This window comes from Diplotaxodon limnothrissa, linkage group LG12 (genome assembly GCF_057381915.1).
Source record: "Diplotaxodon limnothrissa isolate DT_005_m linkage group LG12, D_limnothrissa_male_GT1.1, whole genome shotgun sequence".
Classification (NCBI taxonomy): domain Eukaryota; kingdom Metazoa; phylum Chordata; class Actinopteri; order Cichliformes; family Cichlidae; genus Diplotaxodon; species Diplotaxodon limnothrissa.
This window is the reverse complement of record NC_140607.1, coordinates 23,647,570-23,657,631: the sequence shown is the minus strand read 5'-3', so window position 1 is coordinate 23,657,631 and position 10,062 is coordinate 23,647,570. Positions and strand designations below refer to the sequence as shown.

General features: G+C 41.8%; 1 protein-coding gene across 2 annotated transcripts in view; it reads left to right on the top strand.

The window, feature by feature from the left end:
- The first annotated feature begins 1,161 nt into the window (after positions 1-1,161).
- The window catches only part of ntrk2a (neurotrophic tyrosine kinase, receptor, type 2a), a 105,421-nt gene continuing 96,520 nt past the window's right edge, over positions 1,162-10,062 (top strand). For both annotated transcript variants that reach the window (XM_085368360.1, XM_085368361.1), the window contains exons 1-5: positions 1,162-1,421; positions 4,388-4,462; positions 5,712-5,783; positions 6,217-6,285; positions 7,166-7,314. In XM_085368360.1, the coding sequence (XP_085224486.1) occupies positions 1,162-1,421; positions 4,388-4,462; positions 5,712-5,783; positions 6,217-6,285; positions 7,166-7,314 (625 nt within the window). The remainder of the gene's footprint in view (positions 1,422-4,387; positions 4,463-5,711; positions 5,784-6,216; positions 6,286-7,165; positions 7,315-10,062) is intronic.

Below are 10,062 nucleotides of genomic sequence, written 5' to 3'. Positions count from 1 at the left end.
TGGTGACGCCAGGTGAAGTACATGCCAGCTAAAGACCTGATGATCAGTGATTGCTCACTCTTTCTCTGTACATATTACATCCAGCCTGCATCTTTAAGCATCTCTCAGCTCAGTTAGAAATAAAGCTCCAGGATATTTAAACACAGTCGGCTACTCTAACATGTCGAATGAGGATTAAATAGGAAGCGACTGCGAAAAACAGCTTTGTTTTTCATTGATTAGCTGTGTACCGTTCCAGAAGTATTACAGCCAGATGATAATCATAAAAACGATGGCAACAGTGTTGATGAGAATGATTACGACAATTAGAGCCTCTAAATTGATAGCCCCTTGTATCTCATTTAGTCAACGATCTGAAGCCAGGTAGCGGATAAATTAAGTAAGCTGTTCAGAGCACAGGTCTTTCCACGCCTCTGTCTTTCTCTTTATGTCAGATAAGGACGCTCACATCTTGCTACAAGGAAACTTAACTAAACCAAATGAGGATAAATTATTAACCAGACAACACGCGTGGAGAGCGAGCACAGGCTTTGGTGATGTGCCCCTTGAGCAAGAAACAGTTGTGCTCTTCCCCTGACCCTTCCCCCGGACCTTCCTGAGAGCAGGGTACGAGAACCGGTTCTCTAAGAGGGCATCGGTGATGTTTATTCACGGCGTGCATTGATGCTCCTTCATCCTCTTCATCCCGGCGAAGGTGAGGTGCGGTGCTCACCTTCTGACTGTCATTTTGTACACCTACATCACCACCACCACTAACAACAACCGAAAATTACCCTCCACACACGACAACTCTGTCGGGAGGAGGTTCCGGTGCTTGTCAGCTGAGAGAGAGAGAGAGAGGGGGAGAGCGAGAGCGATCCTCCTTGGCACACATTGCCAGTGTGGCAGTGAGATTTTGACTAACTGGCTGACTGACTGGGGGATTCTGGAGGAATCACACGGGGAAGGGACTACACGCTCTCCGGTTTTCTCTTTTTCCCACCCCTTTCTCTCCTTCTAGTCTGTCATCGCCGGAGAGGTCGATGGTTTTGTAGCCTGCATCCATCTCAGCGGATATTTCTCCTCTCCTCTATTGGCCGAACCGGGGCTGATCCCAGCCAACCTGGGCCGGGCCGTGGAGCTATTCAGCGAGCCTTATAGCTGAAGTTGGCGGCACCCGAGATGAGCGCCTTGAGACCCGGGAGCGGGGCTCTCTCCTCGCCGGGGAGACGGTTTGGGTCGTGGCGGTGCTGCTGCTGGTGGTGGTGGGTGTTGGTAGTCGGGGTGGCGGTAGGTTCGGGTGATCCGTGGATGTCCGCCGAGGCATGCCCCTCTTCTTGTTCCTGCAGCAGCACCAGGATTTCTTGCGTGGACCCGGAGCGGGGTATCAATGCCTTCCCCGTCCTGCAAACCGAGGCAGAGATGGAGAACATCACCGACATGTGAGTTTCCCTCATAAGCACCGGTTCACGGAGAGATGTGAAGCTAATGCATCAGGGGCAAATCAGCATATTTTTCCCGACTTTATCCTTTTCCAGCGGCCCACATTTCCCAGAACTTCCCAAATAAAGAAACGGCATCCTTCACCCCTATTCAGCCAATTGTATGGGGAGCTGACAGATACACAGTCAGCAAAGAAAGCGGCCCAAATGTTGTTTATTTCTGATGTGATGAATGAATTTTAAAGCGAATTCGTAAATCCATATCACTTCAGGTAGGATTTTAAGTAACCGACAGCCTACACTTCTTTCCTCGTTGGCAAGGGTTTGCCTCAGAAAGGCATCAAGTGCAACCCACATTGCATAACAGACTCTTTGGCATCAAGGGGCACATCAGTCTTTCGGCACCAGCGAGGAAACAAGCTCGTTTAGAAATGAAATGCAACTGAAGCTGATGGGCTTTATTCTAACAAATAGACAGCTCAGTCTGCGCGCGTACGTGCTCGTGTTTGTGTGGAGACGCCAGACACTACAGTCCAAATATTAGCACAGACACTTCCCAAGATGGCTTATATGAGTGTAGGCTATCTAAATGAACCACACAGGCGGAGAGAATCGATGCTGAAGAAAGAAAAAAAAGAAAAGTGACGTTTTTCTTGTCAGACTCAACATTTTGCTGGCAGTCTCTTTAAGGTTGGTCGGGCGCAAGATGCCATAAATCTCAGTGTGTGTTTAGATGTACTGTATCATCTCCTCTCCGGGCTGTATTTGAGCTTTTTCCACTCACATTTAATGAAACGTCACTTGGCCTGAAAATGAGCTGAGGCACCTCTGCAGCCGAGACAAATTAAACGGGAGATTAAGGTTTTTAATTGCGCCAGCATATTTCTTGGCAAAGATAAACGGCCTTGTTGGTAATGACTTATGTCGGAGATAAACAGTTTTTATCGGCGGCCTTGGAGAAGCCTTGGAAGCTCTTTGAATGAGCCAGTGTGGTGAAAAGCACTGACTGAGTGCTTGGCTAATGTAAACAGACAAATTACTGATGACCGTGGAACTGCTAATTCCGAACGACCTTGCCAAAAAAAAAAAAAAAAAAAACCTACTGTAGGTCATCGTGCGCCCTGTCGTATGTGCCGTTTTTGGTTGGACTTAGTTTATGACAGTTGATCTGAATCCTCAACAACTGGTCAGAAATCGATGTGCTGTATGGGTGTAACAGCTCACACAGTCTGCGGTGATGTCTCTTTTGTGCCCTAATGTGTAGCCTGCGGTATGTATATGCTCAGAATTCCAAACAAATCATACTTAGTCACCATCTGTTAAGAAAATATCCTTTAGAGGGGATTCAGGGAGGTGGCTGTGCTAATGACTGGATAATACAGACAATCATAAATGGCAATGTGTTTTGTTACGCACAGAAAATGCCCTCCTGCTTAAATACTGAAAACATAACCACGCGTACAGAAATTTCCCAGAGTTTGTATATTCACGCTTGTACCCCTACACCGACAGACAAAGGAGGCTAAAGCACATATGTGGGTATAATAATGGTTATTTAAAAGCTCAGTTAAATTCCTGCCAGCTCACTAAAACAGACATTCAGCGACGGCTTCGTCAAACATGTGCACACTTGTGTTATTTGACAGCAGCGTTATTATTCATCAAGACTGTCTGCTGTTCCCCTTTAGACTCTTTTGCAGGTGTTTATTTTATTTTATTTTGTTTTATTTTTATTTTTTAAGAGCAGACACCGAGTGACTAATTGGTGATTTATTTCCGATCGCAAACGAGTTCGTTCCACTAAAATCATTTTGTCACATTGTCCATGCATCACTGCCGTCAGGCTTTAGTAGTACAGTGTGCTCCTTATTGAGAGATACATTTCATTATCACCAGATTTTTTTCCCTACGTTTTTTTTTCTAGTGGATTGTGATGGGAAATGAGGGGAAGGAAAGGATAGGTGTTGTGCACAAAAGGTTTTCTGCAGCACCCCAGACATGCAGATTGCATGGTGTACTATTTTAAGGAATTATATTCTTATTTAACCACCTGTATCTATGTTACTTACCCCCCCCCCCCCCCCCTTTTTTTTTTCAAAGGGGCAGAAAACAGGCAGCAAAACACTAAGTAATCGGAAGTAAACACAACATCCACTTTATATGCAAGCCAAACCAATTGCATTGCAATTTAGAGCAATCACACTGACCAGTGCTACTATGGTAGCAACCCCCTAAATTCACCAGGACCCCCCTGCTAAACAGGCCATGTGCTGTCCCTTCAGTCCTAACTCATTTATTTTTTCACTTGCATCAACTAAAATGTAATTATTATGGCATACATTGAGAAACATGAACTAAAAGTTACACCTGATGAATTTGCAATATTTCCCAAAAGAATTGCTCCTTCATTTCTACAGCCTTCAACAAATCAATCAATAGAGATGGTTTTTCTCACTCACTGCTTGTCTACCCCCTTGGAAAAAAACACATTATTTACTGACCTTGTGATTTAGCAAGGGAGTATGTGCAATAAGTGCAGGACAAAGGGCGGTGCTGTGACTGTTACAGTGTGTTCCCATGATGGGAAAGACTGTCCAGAGCTTTTGTTTAGCTCTAAATGTTCTCAGAAATCCGATCCCGAAGCTGTGATATTCAAAGATCGCATATACTGCTTTCCAGCACACATTCGCACAGCTAAATTCATTCACCCAAGGGAGTTGCCCACAATCATCTCCTGCTGGCTCTAGAATCAAGTGCCATGCACAAGTGCTGCTGAGGAAAAGAGGCGAGAACTGTTCCTTTTTCACTGCCCCCCCCATCTCCTACGTATCACCTGCACGCTTTCCAGAGTCCTTTTTTTTCATTATTATTTTATTTTGGTCCCTCTGACTTTTTGAAATGCTTCTGTTTATGCTTCCACCTGTTAACAAATGAGCCGTCTCACCAACGCTTGGTTCTCTTGACAGTTACATCGCAAACCAGAGCAGCTTCTCCTCCATCAGCGACAAAGACCTGCACTACTACAAGAATCTCAGGAACCTGTGAGTCTTTAATGGCTTATATTACCCGTGTACCCTTTGAGGTCTGTCTGCATTATTTTAAAGTGTTCTTGTCCAATGTTGGACCCAAACAATAGGCAGCATTTCTATGTACATTCTCTCCTCTTTTTTACTAGTCTTATTCATTTATTTCAGCCTTGTTGTGTTTATCACTGCATCACACAGTGTTTTGTCCAGTTCTGCACTTCTTTATCTTAATTTGCTTCTTTAAAAGAAAAAAAAAACTATAACCACTAGCAACCACTTTCTTCTACCCTGAAGATAAAATCTGTTAGGAAAATGCTACCTAATTTCTCAACCAGTATCCCATTTGCCAAGCAAATTAGCACAAAGCACATATCCACAGTGAGTGTGCTGTATGGTTTTCATTGTGGCTGGACTCATGGGAAAACAGCTATAAATGCAGGAAGTCTTAAATGCTGTGTTTAAGCTTCTATCTGAAACAAATGTCCCGTGTGTCTAAGACACGCTGCACAAACACTTACACTCTGTGCTGTGTTAATGTAATAGTGTGTGATCTGACTAGTCATACAACAATATTTTGTTATGATTCACACTTTTAATGACTAAACACTCAGCCCAAGTGATGCCACACCATCAGCTGCAGGAGATAACATCGCACCAAACGGCAATATTGTCTTACAGCCTCACCTTAACTGATAAAGGGCAAAGACTTTATGCATCCCGTTATAGCATCGTTGTGTAATGCCTGTTGTGTATTAATATTAATTTTTTATGTACATAAAAGCATTTCTATTGGGGTACCATTTACACTATGCCCAGCGGATCCAGTGTATTAGCTTCGATTAGCTCTGATGGATGAAGTTTTTATTGGAGTTGTTTATATAAACGTCATTTTAACAGAAAGGGAGACTGATATAAGATTTTAATATGAAAAACAACCTTTGTTTGTCTCTGTCAGTTTGCATCACAGACATCCCTATATTGGACAGCCAATAACAGAAAGCGTGTCCTCTTTTAAATCTCTAAATGTTCATCATTTGATTAGTTCTTTGGACCTAAATTGTTCTACTTTCTAAAAAAAGTGTTGTGTTAATATATATATATATATCCTGGTTGTGGTTTGTAGGTCATATAAGACAATAAGGAGAGCAGAATATGGGTTACCAGGTTCTTATTGCTGGCACATATCCTCGTCTTGCCTGGCTTGTGATGTGAGACAAATGTTCATGAAGATACTGATGATGTTCTTGCTTTTGTTTTGTGGCAGAACGGTGACCAACAGCAGGCTAACATATGTATCAAAGCTGGCCTTTCAGAACAACTTTAAACTGCAGTACTTGTGAGTAAAAAGTCATGCTGTTTATTCCTTCCCTTCGATTGAAAATGTGTACCTTTGCAACGCAATGTGAACAAGTCACACTGTGAAGAGAAAATTAATAAGTAAGAAGAAAAGCCAGTGAAGGCAGTGAGATTGATGAAAAACGAAGTCCGCTACAGGTTAACAAGATTTATAATTGATAGTCAAACCGTGATGCAGAGTCAATATAATTAAAGTTTAGTTTGATACTTATTATATTTAATTAATGCGACACTTAAGGTTAATTGTGACAGTCTGTGACAATGTGTGGGGAAAACTTTAAATGAGAAATATAATACAGGCTTATTAGTGTAGATAGAAGCAGACATGTGCTATTAGTCCTAACAACAATCCACTACTTTGCTTTGGTGCTACAAACACTGTCTTCTTCCCTAATGTTTGATTTAATTTCTAGGAATCTGAAAGATAACAACCTGTCATCCCTGTCCTGGAGGATATTCAAACACCTCAACATCTCTTATCTGTGAGTTCAGAGGAACCTTTGCTATCAGTCTTTCTATCCCTGTGTGTGTCTGTTGGTTTACCTCCTAGTTACTATGAGAGTCTTTAGATAAACACAAATACACACAGTAACATCTGTAATAGCATCTTAGGTTTTTAATCTCATCGGTTCATAGTTCTATTTAGTCCGTAATTTTCCTCAAGCAAGAAAATGTTTTTTTTTAGAAGTTCTTGATTAAAGAGGAGCTGACTTTTTAGTTGCATTCAGAGTCCAGTCAGATCCTAATTTGAAACAGAGAGTCAGAAATAGTGACATAGTTGTTACGGGATAGTAATTCAACTACAAACTTAGGTTTATATTGGAACGCAACCGGTTGGTTGTATAGTAAGACAAAACCCTACAATAACTGAGTTGCCTGTTGCAATGAAACATGTCGCAGAGCAGTCAGTCTGTCTGTGTTTATAAATTACATGGAAGTTATCTTTAACCCTTTGGCAATCTGTCTGAGAGTGATTGCAGTGAGTCTGAGTCAGACTGTGATTGTTTGGAGACAAGTTGGCCCCCACCAGACAACCTGTCCAATCCCTTTGCAATCAAAAGTGTTCACCCAGGAGGTTGAGGTTGTATTTTATTCTTAGATTTATTTTCCCCGTTTCTATTTTTCCCCCGATTTAAAAGCTAAATAACAGCACAGAGAGCATGCAGAGATGTTAGTAGCAAAACCTTGTAATGTGACAAAAAAAGAAAAAAAAAACAAATCCCAGAAACACTTAACACTAGTGGTGTCGAACAGTTACAATTCCTCTCTTTCTTAAATCTTCCAAAATGTCTGTTACTCTTTCGTGCTTTGCTATGCTCTGCTTCTCACAGATCTTCAATGTGTGTGTGTGTGTGCTTCTAGGATCCTGTCTGGAAACCCTCTCCACTGCTCCTGTGAGAACATGTGGATCAAACTGTGGTTAGGAGAGGAAGCAGACATTCAGGAGCTACGCTGCATTGAGGACGGAGGAGCACGCAAACTGCTGTCCAGACTGACATTACCTAACTGTGGTAAGGGCGTGCGCGCACACACACACACACACACACACACACACACACACACACACACACACACACACACACACACACACACACATAGGGTAAGGACCTGGAAAAAACATTCACAAGCTGTAGCAGAGTGTAAAGCGTTGAAGCACCTGGAGGAAAAAAAATCAATCCTAATAGTTTCCTGTGCAAATATTTTTCCAAGGGCTTGCTTATATTTTGTCGTGTTCTTATGTATTTTTCATATGTCTGACACATCTGTTTTTATGTGCACAGTTTGTATAAATGTGTATGTACACGTGTGCGGTATGAAACTTGATATTTGAAGACAAATGTGCTAAGTGTTTTGGCAATTCTCAGGAGGTGTGGGGGTTGAATGAATAGAGACACTGAAGCTTGCTATTAACACCTAAGAGGATAACTGTACAAAGAGTACAATTCATGCACTGACTACAGCCTCTGCAGTAATCAGTAATATATACCTACTGGTATGTGAGTAGGACGGATGTGCTGCACGGACAGCATTGCACTTACATGGAGTGTCGCTTAGCCTGTATATTGTAATTTCCCAAGACACTGTGAAGTGCAGAAAGCTACAATGTCTTATGCATGAGCAAGCAAACAAATGACCAAATAAAAGCACGCACGCACACTTAGAGCCTCACTTTCACAGGGCTTGAACATGTTGTTTGCTCTCTGTTGTGTGTCACCAAAACGCCATCAGCGCTGCACAGACTGATTTATCTTTGTCCAGTTGGGATTTTTTCTCATGCGATGCACAGATTAGCTGCTAGATGGAGTAAAGTGAAATGACCGACACACAGGTTATGCATGTGTGTGCCGTTTGTGAGTGTGTGAGGGTTGTGTTGTCCTATAATACTAGGCGGGGTAGGCTTAGCCTTTCTGGACAGGTGTCCAGCCATCCGATCAAAAGTTACGAGTGTTCATCTTCCTGTTTGCTCTAAATTTCATACATTTATGATGTGCCATAGCGCTCTATTTCACTCCTCTGGTTAACCCAGCATGTTTAATGTGATGATAGGTTTTAAAAAATGGCTGCAAGTTCTGTTAAACCTGTCAGAGATTTCCTCTAATCAGAAGTTCATGTATTAAAATTTTAATTTGGGGAGGCTCTGACTCAGGAGGTAGAGGTCCAAGTCCTTCAGCCTGCAAGTCCAAGTATTCTTGAGCAATAAACCAACCCCCAAATTGGTCCTGATGTATCCACCGTAGGGTGAGTGCATCCATGATAGAAAACCCTTGGCTTGTAGCAAAAAGCTCTTCAAGTACCAGTCCATCTAACAATTAAATGTGCGTTAGATGGGTTCAGTATTCTTGTGTAGTTCTATAAAAGTACATGCTTGTATATTGTATCAATTAATGATCCCACAAGCATCAGTTCCTTTTGATAGATACATACCACTGCATGCTGGGAACATTGCACAAGAGCTGCAGTTTTGCACGACCCAGTTGTCTAACCATAATTTGGCCCTTATTAAACTCGCTCAAATCCAGGCGCCACAATGAAGAGGTAATCAGTGTTATTTGCTTCACCTGTCAGTGGTCAAAACGTTATGCCTGATCGGTGTATCCTTGTAGTAAAAAGGTCTATAAGTACCAGTCCATTTACCAATTAGATGCGTGTTATTTCCAGTATTCTTGTGTACTTCTGTGCATGCTTGTATGGTGTATCACTGAAAGCTCTGTCATTACATTGAATGTGCTAGATTAACCAAAGGAGAGAGAGAGAGAGAGAGAGAGCATCATGATGTATTGTACGGTACACGCTTGTATGCTTGTAGTAAAAAGGTCCATTTACCAATTAGATGTGTGCAATGTTTAACATTCTTGTGTACTTCTGGGGAAGCATTGTATTGAACGAGCAGGTGAACAACATGAAAACAAGGCTTTTATATTTATTATTATATTTATATGTACATGTGTAACCTGGGGGAGGAGATGTCTAATGAAGCTATTACATTATGTCTCAGTGAGCCGTCCCTATTGATTATTTTCCCTTTTGCTTTTACTACAGAAACTACGAGGGTATCGATTGTAGAAGTATTCGTCCTAAGTATTTTCACACACACGTACCCACAAAACAATCTGGCCTGCTTTTATTCTGGAGGTTTGCAGGGAGCCTGACGATGTGTGCGTGTGTGTATTAGCTGTGCTGCTATTTTAGAGAATAAACGCACAGATCTTGATCGTTGCCTGTAGAAACCATCATATGTCTGCTACGTATGTCAGTCGTACGTAGAGCTTACTTAGAGATTTTGTTTTGTGTTCCTTCCCTGTTTTTTTCCTCGCCACATGCAGAAAACAAAGAAACGTTAGTTTAGTCAGGATTTAGTTTATTGCGCGTATCGTTATCAGAGATCATACAAAACCTGCCAAATTTGTGCATCGCTTTGCCTAAGTTGCTCATCTATTCCTTCTTGCTGCTCACCTGCAACAGCAGCATGCTAGGACTATATGATGCTTTGTGTATTCAGCACATAGATGACATCATTGACTCTGAAAGTTGCTGACTGTATGTACTGCAGTAAAATGAAGTGTTATAAAGACCATCTGCACTGTGTCCCATAGCAGCAGATTTCATTTCCTTTTCCACTGAATCATCATGTTTTGTTCTCTAGGAATAAAAAGACAAAACCCAACTTTTCTAGATTTATGGAAAGCTGCAATATTATAAGCAAACCCCACAAAGATGATCACATTTTAAAAGCAAGAAAAGACGCTTTCCACAGATTT